Below are 18,138 nucleotides of genomic sequence, written 5' to 3' on the forward strand. Positions count from 1 at the left end.
ACACACACACACACACACACACACACACACACACACACACACACACACACACACACATACAAGCTGCAACCAAGAAGTAGTTTGATGATCTATTCATTTTGATATTTTGATCCACACATCATACTGTAATTGTTCAGATTTGTCAACTCTGGGAAAGCGAACACTCAGCCGGTGAGGAGAGTCTGAGCAGCACCAAGACTCTGGCTGTGTAACTGAGGACTTCTATTTCCTCTGCCAACTGAGGAGAACTGATGCTCCAGAACCCCATCATGTGCTCCTCCTGCTGAGGCATCACCAAGAGCTGCATCACTGTGCGTTTCGGAAAGTGTGCAAACTCCAGCTGAAAATCCCTGCAGTACATAGTGAATGCAACAGGAAACATGGTTGGCGTCCACTCCCCTCCATCCTGGACATCTACAAAACCCATGAAGCACTCAGCATCGTGCGTGGCATCCATCCCTCATGCTACTTGTTAGTCTCCTGCCCTCTGTGAGGAGGCTCTAGACCCTCCAGGCCCGCACCATTAGACTGAAGAGCAGCTTTCCCACCAAGCTGTCAGGAAGCTTAACTCTCTCCCCTCTATGCCCCCATGAAGACTGGACTGTAGCCACCCCCCCTTTACAGAAAGAACTTTATACACCATGGACACATTAAATTGTACTAATTTTGCAAAACAATAATATTTTGAAATGTTCAACTGTAACTGCTGTTGTCTCTGGAGCACAGACACGTCATAATTACATGATCTGCACAACAATGTACAGGGTGCCCCAAAAAAAGTGCTACAAAAATAAAGCCATAGGCAATCTACACACCTCTGGATCCTGATATCTGTCATAAGTCATCTTGAAGCATATCTCAGGTAATTTTATCTCTGGTGTTCATTTGTAATTCCACATCAGTTTGTAAGAGTTTTGGCGTTCACAGGATGTGCTCAATATGTGCACAGCTCCTCTGGTTCGGCCAGATCTCCCTTTATTAACAGTGTGAACAGTTCTATCAATTTGAAACTTCTTTACAATTCTCCATACTGTCTTTCTGTCTGGAGCTTTTGGGTTTGCATGGTCAATTTGGTCGCAAAGGAGAATTCCACCAGTTTCCCTTTTTGCTCGATTGTAAGCGGTATCCTCATTGGATCAGTCTCAAAGTACATCAGAAGAAATTCCTCACATACATACAGGTGTGTGAAAATGTGTTTGCCTCCTTGGGCTTTTACATATTAGAAATTTTTTAGGACCTCAAAAAAAAAAAAAAAAAAAAATCAGACTTAGTATATTAAAACTTCTAAAATTACACCCTTCGCTACATTATGAATTAAAAGTAACTAGCATGTTGCCTGTGGGGATCCACGGGCTCTAGATTGGGTAGTATTTATAAAAAAGATAGCTGACATTTTTCAAGGGTGACAATAAATTAAGCAATGACAATGGAATGAAGGGTTAGTCCAGAATGTTTTTAGAACCTTGGACCTCAACAATTCTTACAAAGAGGAACTCAACCCTTTTATTTCCTGTTAATTATATAATTTTTAATCTTAATTTTAGTCTTAATGTATTTATAAATTGTTTAGGTTGCTGTTATCATATATACTCATATACACTATTATTATCAATATTATTATTATTATTATTATCATCATTATTTTTTCAATTTTATTATTCATTCTATTTTGTCATTTTATTTTTAAATGGCAGCACGGTGGAATAGTGGTTAGCACTGATGCCTCACGGGTTCGATTCCCACCTGTGGCCTGTGGAGTTTGCGTGTTCTCCCCGTGTTTGTGTGGGTTCTCTCTGGATGCTCCGGCTTCCTCCCACATCCACAGACATGCAGGTTAGGTGGATTGGAAACTTTAAATTATATGCACTTACACTCCCTCCCTTCGGCTATTCCCTTGTTTGCACTCGGGGTCGCCACAGGTGGGTCTGCATGTTGAATTGGTACAGGTTTTACACCGGATACCCTTACTGACGCAACTCCACATTACACAGAGAAATGTGGCAGGGGTGGGATTTGAACCAGGAACCTTGTGCAATGAAACCAAGCGCATTAATCACTTAATAAAAAGATGATTTACTGCCCCCTGCTGGAAAGGCCTGTGAGTCCAAAATGTAATTACCAACATTAGCTAATATTCATAGCTTCTCCAAGAGTGTTAGTCCTGTCAGTGTTCTGTTTTGGCGCTGTTCATCCTTGACCCAAAATACATACTCATGCCAAACAGCAAATGCCAGCTGTGCTGTGTTTTGGTGTGTGACATTCGTGGAAGATTTTTTGACAGGCAAAAACATGCTCCACGAATATCAAGAATATCATGCACCAACACGCACTATTAAGAAACCTATTCAGATGCGTTAAGTCACATTAAGAATGTCAGGAATGTGTCACAAATGACAGAAAAGTGACATTCATAACGCGTCTTGCGTTATCAGCTATTTTTAAAATAAATATTGTTTGCTTCATGAATGAAGTTAGTGTACTGTACGTTAGTGTAATTAAAAAAAATATTAAAACCATTCAAGGAGTAAATAATATAGTCTTACCTGTGTTTCCGTGAGATCATCTTGAGACTGATGCAAACTTATCCACCTTTACAAAACGACGTCTGAAAATAAGTTAATTCCTTATGTCCTGACTGATGAAAAGTATATTTGTTACAAGTTTGGTGCCAGGTTACAGCAGCGGCTGTAATCCGTTGATGGTTGGAGTCTCTGCTGTGGACGAATCCTCCTCCTGTTCCACAGCGGGCCGCTTTGCACTACAAGTTGAAAGACTTGCAGTCCCTCAACTACTCATAATGTCTCAGTCTGCACGCAATGAAATTATCCCATGATCGACAAAACAATAAAATAAAATGTGCAAATACTCAGTTTTGCCTCCGTGTCGAGTAGAGAAACCGCAAACACCCTGTGCGCGCTGGTCAATATAAGTGTTCCACCTGCCAATCAAAAGGATTCTGCCAGCGAGAATTAACCGTTCTGACACTTATAACACCTTGCACCACCGACCTGAACCACTCGGTGGAAACGGGGCTGTCAGTACCCTGTAAAAATCCATAAATTAATGGGACTATTACGATAATGGTTCTGGCGCTGATGTCACTTCCTCCTTCTTCTCCAATGTTGGGACTCGCCCGGAAGTCCCCAGTTTTCAAACTGTTAATTTTAGTTTTAAATACTCAAAAAAGCATTTCCTATCATGTCACCTACACTTTAAGTCACTCAAGGTAAGAGCAACATGAGACTTATCGAAACTGACTAAACCAACTGAGCTACAAAAACACAATGAATCAATAACACTAAGAACACTGTTAAACCAACAAACCACAATAACATGTAAAACCTCAAAACCTTGAACTCCCATGGTGCATTGCAGCACAACATTCATTGTTTATCGATTTTCACCACTCATGCTTTCATAGTGGAACTGCCTAAGGTGCCTTCTGACAGAAGGTTTGGTTTGGACACAAATGCAAGACTCACAAACACAGCTCTGGTTGACAAACTTTAGTGGAGTGACAAGCAGTGGTCGGTACACGGGTAGACAGTCCAGAAAACACAGCAGCAGAATTATTAACATCAGGCTTTATCGTGGTCGGAACAAACGGGCAGGTGGTCGAAAAACACTTTGAGGCAGGCAGGACTATGGAACATGAACGAGAGCTGGAAAGAAGGCCCTGTGCGCATCAATCTGGCAAAGAAACAAAGCAGAATGAGCAGTATATATTCACCCCAGTGATGAGCTGCAAACTGAACACAGGTGAGCATGGAAAGCACTGGAAAGGGGGGCGTGACCAGGGAGAGAGAGACAGACAGACACGCCCACCTGTTAAAGAGACAGAGAGACCCAAACAGAAAAGCATCCAACAAGGAGATAAACAAAAAAGAAGACAGCTTACACATAAAAACAGACTACAACCAAGAAATAAAAGCAGATCAAACACACATCCTGACAGGACCCCCCCGCCACAGCCGGCCCAGGCGAACCAGGGTGAGCGACATGAAAGTCGCGAACAAGCACAGGATCCAAAATAAAACGAGAGGGAACCCACGAGCGCTCCTCGGGACCATAGCCCACCCAATCGACCAGATACTGAAACCCACGACCACAGTGGCGAGAGGCCAGGAGCCGACGCACGGAGAAGACCGGGCCACCATCCACACACCGGGCGGGCGGCGGGGGAACAGCAGGAGGGCACAAAGCACTCGACCAAACAGGCATGACGTTACTGACGTGGAAAGTAGGGTGGATGCCCATGGACCGAGGAAGACGAAGACGGACCGAAACAGGGTTAATGACCCTGGAGACCGGAAAAGGGACCGACAAACCGGGGAGCAAGCTTCTTAGGCACGCCCCAAAGCGACAAGTGCCGCGTAGAAAGCCACACCCGCTGCCCAGGGACGTAGGACGGGGCAGCGGACCTCCGGCGGTCAGCGGCCGTCTTATAAGCTTCTACAGAACGGGATAAAATCGTCCGAGCACGCTCCCAGGTTCGCCGGCAACAAAGAATCAAACTGAGCGCAGAGGGAACCGATGAGTTAAGGTTGACCAAGGGAAAAAATGCCGGCTGGTGTCCAAAAACCACATGGAAGGGGGAATAACCAGTAGAAGAAGAGGGCAAACTATTGTGGGCAAGTTCGACCCACGGACGTTGGTCAGACCAAGAGGCAGGATGCCGCGACGCAAGCACCCGCAGACCTTTCTCCAGGTCCTGATTTATTCGTTCTGCCTGCCCATTGGCCTGTGGATGGTAACCCGAAGTCAAACTGGAAGTTACCCCGAGGAGACGGCAAAACTCACTCCAGAATCGGGATATAAACTGCGGGCCCCAGTCGGAGACTATATCCTGTGGTAAGCCGTGTAGTTTAAAGACCTGGTTTAGCATAACCACTGCTGTTTCCCTGGCCGACGATAGTTTCCGTAGAGAAATAAAATGAACCATCTTGGAGAGTCGGTCGACTACAGTTAAAACCACAGTGTGGCCCTTGGAGGGTGGGAAGCCAGTTACAAAGTCTACGGCAATATGAGACCACGGACGAGACGGAATTGGCAATGGTAACAGTGTCCCTGCAGGTGGTTGATTTGAGGATTTATGTATTGTGCATACTTGGCAGGCATATACGTATTCACAGACGTCCTTTACTAGGCCTGGCCACCAAAATCTTTGCTGCACCACGAACAAGGTCTTTTTAATGCCAGGATGACAGAACATCCGACTATCGTGACACCAGCGGATCGTCTCACTCCTGAAGTCAGGAGGAACAAAAGGTTTTCCCCGCGGACACCCGACAGGAACTGGCGCATCCCCGATTGTCGATTTAATTCTACTCTCGATGTCCCAGGTTAAGGCAGACACAAAACACGAAGCGGGTAATATCATTCCTTGATCTACAGGCGTGTCTACTGGCTCTCCCAGGCGAGATAGGGCGTCTGGTTTCCCGTTCTTGGTACCCGGGCGGTAGGACAGAGTAAAGTTGAAAGGACTGAAAAATATTGCCCATTGGGCCTGGCGGGCATTGAGCCGTTTGGCAGAACGGAGGTATTCCAGGTTTTTGTGATCAGTGTAAACGATAAAAGGGAACTGTGCCCCCTCCAGCCAGTGCCGCCACTCCTCCAAAGCCACTTTAACCGCTAACAGCTCGCGGTCGCCAATGCCATAATTGCGTTCTGTGGGGGTCAATTTCTTTGACAAAAAGGCACAAGGGTGTAGCCTGTTGTCCGTGGGGTTCCTCTGGGACAGAACAGCCCCCACACTTACATTGGAGGCGTCGACTTCTACCACGAACTGTCGTACGGGGTCAGGGAGGAGTAGCACGGGGGCCGTGGTAAAGCGATCCTTTAGGACTCGGAACGCCTCGTCACATTCTTTCGACCAGACAAACGGGCGGAGGGATGAGGTGATAGCATGCAGGGGAGCAGCCACTGAACTGAATCCTCAAATAAATTTCCGATAAAAATTAGCAAACCCTAAGAAACGTTGCACCTCCTTACGGGAGGTGGGTATTGCCTACTCCTGTACTGCCACCACCTTTGCATGATCCATCTTAACCTCCCCTGCAGAAATGACAAAACCTAGAAAGGAGACCATGGACTTATGAAATTCGCACTTTTCTGCCTTCACAAACAGCCCGTTTTGCAGTAAAGTTTGTAACACCTGGCGAACGTGGCGAGTATGAGCAATCAGATCAGGGGAAAAAATGAGGATATCATCCAGGTAGACAAAAAAAATCTATTCAGGAAGTCACGTAGCACATCATTTACTAAGTTTTGGAATACTGCGGGCGCGTTCGTGAGACCAAATGGCATTACAAGGTATTCGTAGTGACCAGAGGGAGTGTTGAAGGCTGTCTTCCATTCATCACCTTGCTTTATTCTTACCAAATGGTATGCGTTACGCAAGTCGAGCTTAGTAAAGACCCTGGCACCTTCCAACAGTTCAAACGCGGAAGAGATTAATGGCAACGGGTAGCGATTCTTCACGGTGACCTCATTCAAACCGCAGTAATCGATGCAGGGACGGAGTGTTCCGTCCTTCTTTCCTACAAAGAAGAATCCTGCCCCTGCTGGAGAAGAGGATGAGCGTATTAACCCGGCTGCTAAGGACTCCTGTATGTACTCGTTCATAGCGTGACATTCAGGTGCGGACAAGGAGTATAGTTTTCCCTGAGGAGGAGTTGCTCCAGGGAGAAGTTCAATGGCACAGTGATAACTGCGATGCGGTGGTAACGATTTAGCTTTTGCTTTGCAAAAAACAGCTGCGAGATCATGGTAACACACGGGGACCCCAGTCAGATCTGGGTTGATTTCCTGCGAACCACAGACAGATTTAGGCAAACATACATTGCTACAAGACGGACTCCAGGATATAATTTCGCCCTTCGTCCAATCAAAATTTGGTCCATGGCGTTGTAGCCAGGGGTGCCCCAGAATGATAGGGTGAGTCATATTATCCATCACATGAAAGCTAATTGATTCAGAGTGAGAGTGGGAGATTAACAGTTTGACAGACTGAGTGCGGTGAGTGATTTCACCAAGCACGTGACCATCCACGGCACCTACCACCAGGGGGCGCGGGAGCTTATATGTCTTAAGGTGGAGGTGCCTGACAAGAGAGGACAGGATCAAATTGGCATCTGTCAGGAAAGATGACTTTAAGCTTGCTTTCAGCTTGTTTTCATCTTGGAATATAATACGTGCCATGGGATTAATTTACATGCTGTTGGATTAAACTGCACAGTGTTTAGTACCTTCCCGGAGTAAGTGAGGTCATACCGGACTTTTCCATTGCAAATGGGGAGGCCCACGGAATGAACTCAGTGGTGAAGATGATGGAATATGTCTAAGAATGATTCTAACATGACAAGTATGATCAAATGAAGTATTAATGTATTAAAATTAAGAGTTGATTAGAAAAAGTATTAGAAAAAGTATGTTACAAATAAGTGAAATTAATGATTATATGAGTTGTTTTTCATAAAGAGTGCAGAGTCAGAGGAAAAGGGGAAGTGAAGATGATGTCGCAAGCAGGGCAAGAAAAGCTGATGTTAAACAACTGATAAAATGATTAAGATGTTGGTAAAATATGAAATGAATAATAAGGAATGAAAATGTTTGTATATGATCATATGAATTGTTTTTATGTGAAAGAGAGTTGTAATGAAATGATTGAATATGACTGATGCGATTCTAAAGAAATGATTTAAAAAGAATGAATTCTCAGAAAAGCTGAAGTGTTAACAGAAAAGAGGAACTTGAGAAATAAGTTACTGGCAAGGGGCCACAGATGACTTCCAGTAAGCGAAGGAGAAGGGAGGAGGTTTTGAGTCAACAGCGTCCCCATGGTAACCAAGATCATCTGAAGACAACAAGAGTCAAGCACATATATAAACTGTGAAACACCAGGAAACTCTTCCAGGGAGAGGTGCTGTTGCCACTTCTCCCCTGCTACGAGGAAATCACAAGACTTGACCATCTTGTGAGCAGCAATTGGAATCGTGGAGTGAGAGGATTGGAGCCATAAAGATCGTTTGAGAGAGTTTTCAACTCCCACTCAGGCCGTCCAGTCACGGAGTAGCAGAACATTGGAGAATAATCACTGGCCTTAAGTCTGAGTGGGGAATGTTCAACGTTTTCTCTCTCAAGGAACATCACAGCATACCAGAATGGATTAGATCAACTTTTGGTTGATTGAAGAAGGAATAAACTCTATGTGGATTAACTTCCTGAAGGATTACAACATCACACAAGGATCGTGGTCAGCTAACGACTAATAGCTGATTTTGATTATGTTGTCGGCACTTGCAAAACCTGCAATAAATTTCCAAGCATGCAGTTAAAGTGTCAAGGCTCAGACATTGGATTAAGTTAAAGTTTATTGGGTGTACAACATCAAAAAAGGCTCTAAAAGGTTAGTCTGTTTTTTTAATGAAAATAACACATCCTGGAGACTCGCTGTACGAGTCACTAAATTCAAAATCTAGCAACATTCCAAGAGCCCTGATCCATAAGAGGAGAGCTGACGTTAACGGGCGTGGCCGGTTCGTATCCTGGTTCCAGAGAAGGCTATTCGACCGGGGTGCGAGATCAGCGTCAGCGGGGTGGACGTCCGGATGAAGGCAGTGAGCGGCTAGACGAATCTCCTCGCCACCAGCTTGAACAGCCTTTGTGCAGCCCTGCTGGGTAGCACCCGTGGAGACACGAAGGTTGGACCCCAGAGACGGAGAGCTGGTTTTGTACACAAACACACTCATCGGAGGGTGAGCGTGTGCCGTGTGTCCAAAAAAAAAGCGGGATCTGACACATCAGAACCTGAATCTACAAAAGCAGATATATCTATGGTGGTATGGTCAGATGTTAATTTAGCTGGGATTATATTTTGTGTTGAAACAGAGGAAATGGAATTTAGACTCACCCGTACCTCGGATCTTGGCCGCATGGTGGCACCCCTGGCCTGACAATGAGAAATCAAATGTCCTGAATGTCCACAGTAGTAGCAGAGGCCGTCCTCACGGCGGTGCTGTCGCTCTGTTCGTGACAGACGCGTTCTCCCCAGCTACATTGGCTCCTCAGAACTGTCTGGTGGGGCTCAGGCCGAGAGTGAGTGGAGGAGGAGGAGTAACGGGCTGGAGGCGTGGCCATCCGGTGGTCGGGATTACGGTTTGCTCGCCGAGGACGGTCCTGCAGACGGCGGTCAGTGCGGATGGCCAGTGCTATCAATTCATCAAGATCATCCGGCAGGTCGGTGGCTATTAACTGATCCTGGATCTCTGCAGACAGACCCTGGAAAAACACATCGAGGAGGGCCGCCGGGTTCCATTCGCTCTTTGCTGCGAGAACGCGAAAGTCGATCGCGTAGTCTGTTACCTGGCGGCTGCCCTGCCTCAGCTTCATGAGGGAGCGCGCAGCCTCGCGCCCCGGAGCGGTGTGCTGAAAAACCTGTTTGAGAGCCTTGGTGAACGCCGGGAGAGAAGCACAGGCGGGAGATTGTTGGCTCCATTCCGCTGTTGCCCAGGCAGCCGCTCAGCCAGAAAGGTGAGTGATCATATATGCTATCTTCGTTCTGTCTGTCGGGAACATGGGTGACATTAGCTCGAAGTGGAGCTCACACTGTGTAATAAATGGTTTGACGTCGCCGAATGTGTTTGTCTGTATGTGGACCTGCGACAGACTGGCATCCTGTCCAGGGTGTACAGGACCTATGACTCATGACCTATGACTGCTGGGACAGGGTCCAGCCCCCCGCAACACTTAATTGGACTAAGCGGTTGGAGATGAGTGAGTGAGCCTGAATTTTTTGTTTGTTTGTTGATGTCCTAAAATTTTTTTCTAACATGTAAAAGTTCAAGGGACACTAATGTCACACAACTGTAACTTGCCTAAATAAAACAAAATAAACAAACAGAATTCAGATTAGCTGCTGGAGAATTGATTTTGTGGCACTTTTTTGGGTCACCCTGTACATATACTACAAACGAAAGAAAAGAAATCCCATATTCAGGCATGTTCCTTTTAATACTTTTTATATGCTGCACTTCTTTTTTAATCATCCATGAAGGTGATGAGCCTGCACACAGGTGGGAGATGCGCATCAGGAAATTCTTGAGCCGAATGCCTCAAAACTCGGGAGATGACAGTCGGCTGTAGGTGAAGATCCCCACTGCATCCCATCACCACCTTTAACTGTACCAATTTCACCATGGAGCGCTTCAACCTTCAACGGTCCATCATCTTTCACAACCTCAAATGGAGCAGCAACATCACCTCAGTCACCAAGAAGACCCAGAAATTCAATTCATTTATACAGCGCCAAATCACAACATAGGTTGCTCCAAGGAGCTTCGTCCACACCCCCACCCAAACCCTAACCCTAACTCCCAACCACACACTAGGGGGGGGTTAGAGCTTCCCCTGGATTTGTCATAGCACTCCCAAGAAAATAATTCATTTATTTTAATTTCATTTCATTCCATGTTTTTAAGGCCTTGTCTGCACCGAAACTGAACTTCTGCTATACAATCTTTTTCTTTGTCATTTTCAAAAAGTGTTCCATTCAAGAAATATCTCCATTCTCACAGATCCATTGAAAATGCTGTAGTACATATGCCAGGCCTGTATGTAGCACTGTAATGCTTCTACAAAAAATGGATAAGTTGACAGAGAGCTAACAACAAAAGCTAGAACTTTAGACGCTGGCTCACGGATAAAAAAATAGTCTTTTAATCTGACCTGTTGCCAGGATTCATCATCATAGATTAAAACTGTTCCCCACATGACACCCTTGTTTTGGAAGATGATGTCTGGAAATGCGTTAATTCATTGTGATGGAAGTTAATTGTTAAGGGTTTATTTTTTTTGAAGAGCTTTTAAACAAGACCGTCTCTCTGCTCTGGGTGAGTTTCTCAGCTAGAGGGTGCCAGCACTTTGTCCCAGCACCAATAAGAAAAAAAAAAAAAATGCTACACCCACTGTGTTCCCATCTGGACGCCGTTCTTTGTTCTACCATCTGCCACGCACTCTGCACTGGATGCTGTGTATATAAAATAATTATTTAGTGTCAGATTAATCATTTACTCTGCAAATTGGCTGTTGAAAACAGCTGTTTTGAGTCATCTAAAAAGGTAATTTGTCATGTTTACATTGTCATGGCTTGGTAAAACAGTTGTGTGTTCTTTCCTTCTTGTGTGCAGCTGTTAAAGTATGTTTACGAGAAAGTTAACATCTTGTTATAATCGTTCAGATGAGCTGCGCTCTGATGCGATCTGCTGATATCGCCACTTGATCTGTTCACTTCTTCTTTACTCCACTTGATGAGCTGCACATCGTGTTAGCGATTAGATAGCGCCACGTAGCACAACATTTATGCTTGAAAGATTTTTTGAACATTTCAAAATTCTCTGTGCGCAACAGCATGCACCGGCGCCCCCCTCGCGTCCTGTCTGCACCCGTTAAAGACGAGTTTAACCTCCAGCACGACAAAGGTCGTGCTAGTGTGTGAATCAAAGTCATGCTTGTGTCAAGGGGCCTTTACATTGTTAAACATGTTACAGAAGCAGGGCGATGACATCATCCTTTCAGTTTTCCACAGTAAGAAACTTCTGACATTTCAATATTTATGTGATTAGATAAATATTTCACTCATAGAAGAAAATAAACACTCATCAACAGAACTGACTGTTTAACACAAAATGAGTGTAACATCATGTTCAATGACTGTGCCGGAGGTTAAACAAGATGGCGGCGCGTACGGGTGCTTGTTTTTGTTACTTTTTTCGCGTATATTCTTCGAGTTTTGTAAAGCGACCCACAGTTTCAGCCGTCAGAACCTTATTGACCTCGGTCTGAGGTACAAATTGTCGGTTATGAACGAATTCCACCAGTACCACAACACCCCGGAGGACATAGCGAGAACACCGGGCTCTCCGTGGATTACCAGCCTGCGGAGAAGGCGGCGCAGAGACAGGAAGCAGAAGAGAGGATGTCGGTCCGGCTCCGATGCTAGGCTATGTAAACAACCTCACAGGCCAGCATTACTGAGCCTCTTCCTCTCCAACGCTAGATCCATCACCCAAAAAATGGACGAATTTGAAGCTACAGATGGCTACAAACAGCTTTGTGTGGAACTGCAGCGTTATTTTAATCACAGAGACGTGGCTTCACCCGCTGATCCCTGACGCTGCAGTTGAGCTAGCAGGCCGCACGCTACACTGGCAGGACAGAACCAGGCTCTGTGTTTATGTGAACCCCATGAGTGGTGCTGTATCAGCAGGATCATTGACTCTCACTGTTCTCCTGATTTAGAGGTGCTGGCAGTCTCGTGCAGACCTTTTTATCTCCCAAGGGAGTTCACAGTAGTCATTGTGTTTGGTGTTTACATGCCACCCGATGCTAACGTTAGCACAGCCCTTAGCCTCTCTTGCTTGCCTGTGTAAATAAACAACAGCTGGCCCACCCGGATGGTGTTTGTACTGTTGCTGTGACTTCAACCAAGTGTGTTTAAAGACTGTGTTCCCTAAGTTAGTCCAGTACGTGAAGTGTGCCACCAGAGGGGAAAATACTTTGGACCATGTTTACTCAAACATAAAACATGCGTACAAATTCACTCCCCTCCCCCATCTTGCTGGATCAGACATCTCTGCCTGTCCCTCACCCCCACCTACACCCTCCTGCTGAGGCAAACAAAGCCACAACAAAAGACAATCCAAACCTGGCCTGAGGAAGTGCTCTCCCAGCTACAGGACTGCTTCTCACGGATTTATTTTCCAGCCACAACCTGCAGGAGTACACTGACACTGTACTCTCTTACATTAAGAACTGTGTTGACACTGTCACGGTCGACAAAAGGGTCAGGGTTTTTCCCAACCAGAAACCCTGGATGAACAGCGTAGTCCAGTCCCTATTAAAAAGCCGCAACACCGCCTTTAAACCAGGGGACAGGGCCCAATACAACGTGGCCAGGTCCGACCTGAAAAGAGGCATCAGGGAGGCCAAAGCTGCCTACAAGAAAAAGACAGAGGACCACTTCACTGTGAATGACCCCAGAAAGATGTGGCAGGGAATAAATAATATAACCAACAAAGAAGCAGCAACCCAGGAAATGCTAGGTCTGATGCCTCGCTGGCAGCCAAGCTGAACCGCTTCTTTGCCCGCTTCAAAGCAGACTGACCAGCAGCAACTCCACACCCACCACCCTCCAGCACTAGCACACTAACACTTCAGGAATGTGAAGTGAGACGTGTGCTAAAGGCAGTGAACCCCAGGAAGGTGGCCAGCCCCGATGGTGTACCTGGAAAGGTACTCAAAGCGTGTGCTGACCAACTGGCTGGAGTTTCACCTGGATCTTCAACCTGTCCCTGTCACAAGCCATCATTCCACTCTGCCTCAAATCTTCCACCATCATTCCAGTCCCAAAGAAGTCAGCAGTGGAGAGCATAAATGACTACAGGCCTGTTGCACTTACGCCTGTGGTCATGAAGTGCTTTGAAAGACTGGTCTCTCAGCACATCAGAGCCTGTCTGGCTCCCACTCTGGAACCCCACCAGTTTGCCTACGGGGCAAACCGCTCCACAGAGGACGCTATCACCACAGCGCTCCACACTGCGCTGAGCCACCTGGAGCACCAGGGGAGCTATGTGAGGATGCTCTTCCTGGACTTCAGCTCAGCCTTCATCCACATCATCCTGGTCTAGAAACTGACACATCTGGGCATCTCAACCCCCACTGGCCAGTGGATCAAGGACTTCCTCACAAACCGCTCACAGACCGTGAAACTTGGCCCCCACTTTTCCTCCACCATCACATTCAGCACCGGTTCCCCTCAAGGCTGTGTACTGAGCTCCCTCCTGTTCACCCTTGACACGCACGACTGCTCTCCGACCATCTCTCAAACACAATCATAAAGTTTGCGGATAATACCACCGTGGTTGGGCTCATCTCAGGGGGGGATGAGACCGACTACAGAGACGAGGTAAATCAACTGACAGCGTGGTGTTCAGCTAACAACCTGCCGATGAACACCACAAAAACAAAAGAAATAATCCTGGACTTCAGGAAGAACAGGGCAGACCCAGCCCCGCTCTACATCCATGGGGACTGTGTGGAAAGGGTCAGCTCCATCAGGTTCCTGGGAGTGCAGCTCTCTGACAGCCTCTCCTGGACTGCCAACACCACAGTGGTGGTGAAGAAAGCCCAGCAGCGACTCCACTTCCTGAGGGTGCTCAGGAGAAACAATCTGGAGGAGAAGCTGCTGGTGTTGTTCTACAGAGCCACCATCAAGAGCATCCTGATGTACTGCATTACAGCGTGGTAAGGGGGGTGCTCAGCAGCAGACAGGAGAGCGCTGCAGAGGGTGTCAAAACAGCCCAGGGGATCACTGGTTGCTCTCTGCCCAGACTGGAGGACATTGCCAGCTCTTGCTACCTCAGCAGAGCTTCCAGCATCATCAAAGACACATCCCACCCCAGCAACCACCTGTTTGACCTACTACCCTCCAGCCAACGGTATAGGTCAATCAAAACTAGGACAAACAGACTCAGGGACAGCTTTCTCCACAGAGGGATCACTGCACTGAACAATAACAAACCACTTTAATGTGCACTTTTCAAGTTTCTTGTGCAATATCTGTAACCATGTGCAATATTTCCCATGCAATATTATTCCACAGTTGTAAATAATTCTCGTTTTACATTTTACTTTGATCCACATTTTATTTAGTTGTACATATATTTAAATAATTTATTGTTAAAATTCATTATGTTTTATTTGGCTAACAATTACTCGCACCTCAGAAAAGCACCTTTTAGAGTTGCACTCAAATATCGTTGCAATGCAAATTACAATGACAATAAAGGTGATTCTGATTCTGACATCACGTTCAACAATGTCATGATAATATTAATAAATTTCATTCATAATGCACCTTTCATTAACAAAAATCTCAAAATGCTACAGGAAAAAATATAAAATAAAACAAAGGATAATAAAAACAGAAAATCTTAAACAGTCACCAGAACAGAATAAAACCAAAATAAAATAATTAAATAGAAAAATAAAATAGAATAAAAAGACTAAAGCCCTGGTCCCAACAAATAATTAAGGATAAATAATGAGCCACGCAGCATGTTTTTTGCTAGGAGAGGGTTTATTCAACTATTGTGGGAGAATAGTGGCTCTGAGAGGCTCTTAGAGGCATTATCTTCAGTTAATGAGGCTCATCTCTGAACGCGGCACTAATTTCAAGATGTTCAAAATTGGCAACAACAGCGTGGGGCAGTTTGTGTACGAGTTACTACGAGGACAAAAGAGGATTATAGAGGCATGTTTGTGGTGAAGACGAGGCTGTAAAAGTCCATTATCCAAGCACCTGGCAGCTACGAGGACCGGGAGCGGCTCAGCCCTCTTACGTACACAATTCCACCTGCTTTTTTCCACCCTCTCTCTTGCACCATGAAGTGGAGAAGATATTTGAAGCAGCTAAAAGGTAATTGTTCATAATGTTTTATTTTAATAGCTTGGTAAAAAAGTTGCATGTTCATTCATTTTACATAATCAACTGGAAAAATATGTCTATGATAGATTTGATATCTTGTTAATGGATCAGAAGCTCCATTGTGTGTGCGCACTGACTCAATGATTCGTGCTCAAAACGAGCATTTAAGCAGAACACCAGCTCACAAAATAGTGATTTTGAAGTCAATAATGGATGAACACAAAGTTAAAATTTGTATCACGGTGTAAAAATGACTGTGTGTTTAAAGCTGCAGAAGAAATAAAGCCAGTGGGCCACGGACGGAAAGAAAGCCAGTGAGAAGGAGCACAGAGGTGGCTGTCCAGGAATGCAGAATGGCAGCACGCACAAAAGCGCTATTTTGCAGACGTAAATGGACAAACACAAAGTTAAAAGTGGAATCACAGTGTCAAAAGAAATAAAGCCCGCAAGAGGAAGCCCACAGGCAGCAGTCCAGGAGTCCATGATTCGGTTCTAGCTGGTCTGGTCTGGAGGGGTGTGTGGCTAATAACCTGGTTTTAAATATTGAATAAACTAAGAAAATGATTAATTTCCAGAAGAATCAGGCGGTCGTCCATTCAATGGTCATAAATAACAGCACAGTGGAGAGGGCTGACATTGTTAAATAGCTTGAGATCCCTGCATGCAGCACCCTGAGGTGGCAGGAAAGCTCATCAGTAAAGCTCATTTAAAGCTTGGGGTAAAAAAGGAGGCAATGTGACACTTTTATAGCACTTCTACAGAAAGTGTCCTCACATTTTTAGTTACAGTGTGGTACAGTATTTATGCTGCCTCTTGGAAAGAGCTGGAAACAGTCGCTGGCTGTGACCTCCCTTCTGTCTCCTTCATATATGCCCCATGTGACTGCTGACCCTTCCCATCCAGCTAGGTGAACGCGCCTTCCTTCAGTTCATGATCTGCACATATCCTGAAGCCATTAGATATTTGAATTTGAATGCAACAGCACGTGAAGGAGCACTGACATCAGCTGCATGAGGTAATTTTTGTTTTATAATTAAATAATACAGACGCACAGTGGTGGGCACAGCTAACCAAAACGTTTGCTTCGATAACAGATAATCAGCTAACTAAAAAGTTATCTTGTATATAGCTAAACCGATAAACCACCCAAAAATTTTATCGGAAACTACAGCTAACCGATAACTTCCAGTATTGTATCCAGAACACTTGCAACTACTAACAAGCTGATTTTCAGTTTTAACACCACGATCGCTTCGGGGTAGCATCAACGGTGATCACGGACCCAAACAATGAGTCAGCACTTCTGTCTTTGAGCACCCTGCCCACTGCTGGAAGCTCCTGTTTACTACATAGCTTCCAGCAGAGAAGCAGTTGAGAGGAGCAGCGAAGCTCAAGTCTCTACTCAACAGCAGTGTCGCCGTGAAGTGGTGGTCTTGGAAAATAAAGCAGTGCTGACTTATGGTTTTGAGTTATAAATAAAACTAGGACTGCAAGCAGTCATATACGGGCCCTCATTCCGCGCGACCGCCTGCCCAGGCCAGCTTGTCCCCTTGTGACCAGAAGTGGGCATGTGCGTACAGGGGCAACCACTCATCACACAATTCAAATTTCAAGCAAATCACACAATGCATAAGGGAGTTATGACATGTTGATGGTTCATCCAGTAGGGGGCGCTCAGTGCACAAACAGAGTGGCCAGGTGTGTTAAGGGGCTGACCCACATTACACATGTGAAGTTACGGGAAACACAACAAACATGGCTGGACACATTCGCCGTCATCACAAAGATGTTTTTTGGCTGGAAAAACATCATCATTGGTCCAGCCAACTATTGACTCTTCGTTTGTAATGAAACTTGCACAGACCTCAGCTTGCGCTAAAGCAATAACTAACGCTATAGGGCTATTCATAGCAGCAGACCTGCAGCCTTATTCAGTGGTGGAAAACGCTGGGTTTAAACATTTAATTAGCGTACTTGAGCCGCGCTACAGTATTCCCAGCAGATCGCATCTTACAACCAAATTGTTGCCCTCCATGTATGAAGATGCTAAAGAAAAAGTTTTGAGGGGTCTAAGCACTGCGGAGTTAGTTGCCATAACAACAGATGGCTGGACCTCAAGAGCAACTCAGAGCTACATTACAGTGACAGCACGCTACGTCAATAATGATTGGGAGATTGAAAGTCCAGTACTTCAAACTCGCCCTATCTATGAATCACACACAAGTGATAATTTGGCAGAAGTGCTAAAGGAAGCAGTATTAGAATGGAAACGGGATAAACAAAATACAACCATCCCTGTGACCACTGATAATGCCAAAAACATTGCCAATGCCTCAAATGCAGCTGGATTGTCACCGCATATAGGGTGTTTTGCACACACAGTAAACCTGGCATCCCAGAAGGGGTTGGGAGTAAACCAGATTTCTCGTCTGTTGAGCAAAGTCAGGAGAGTCGTCACCTTCTTTCATAAGAGCACGACTGCAGCAGTTGTCTTAAAGGCCAAACAAGAGATGCTCCAGCTTCCTCCTCACAAGCTGATTCAAGACGTCACTACAAGGTGGAACTCCAGCTATGACATGCTCAAACGCTACTTAGAGCAACAAGCTGCTGTTTATTCTGCACTCACAGAAAAAGATGTTAAAAAGAATGCCAAA

At 45.5% G+C, this 18,138-nt stretch overlaps 1 protein-coding gene across 1 annotated transcript in view; it reads right to left on the minus strand.

Annotated features, from left to right (window-relative positions):
- Window positions 1-18,138, minus strand: part of jmjd1cb (jumonji domain containing 1Cb) — a 651,485-nt gene that overhangs the window by 42,606 nt on the left and 590,741 nt on the right. Inside the window, exons 28-33 of the mRNA XM_034165192.1 lie at window positions 9,010-9,447; window positions 6,426-6,807; window positions 6,012-6,072; window positions 5,229-5,927; window positions 4,052-4,300; window positions 163-350 (exon numbers count right to left, since the gene is read on the minus strand). Coding sequence (XP_034021083.1) covers window positions 163-350; window positions 4,052-4,300; window positions 5,229-5,927; window positions 6,012-6,072; window positions 6,426-6,807; window positions 9,010-9,447 — 2,017 coding nt within the window. The remainder of the gene's footprint in view (window positions 1-162; window positions 351-4,051; window positions 4,301-5,228; window positions 5,928-6,011; window positions 6,073-6,425; window positions 6,808-9,009; window positions 9,448-18,138) is intronic.

Source organism: Thalassophryne amazonica, unplaced genomic scaffold (assembly GCF_902500255.1).
Source record: "Thalassophryne amazonica unplaced genomic scaffold, fThaAma1.1, whole genome shotgun sequence".
Taxonomy (NCBI): Eukaryota; Metazoa; Chordata; class Actinopteri; order Batrachoidiformes; family Batrachoididae; genus Thalassophryne; species Thalassophryne amazonica.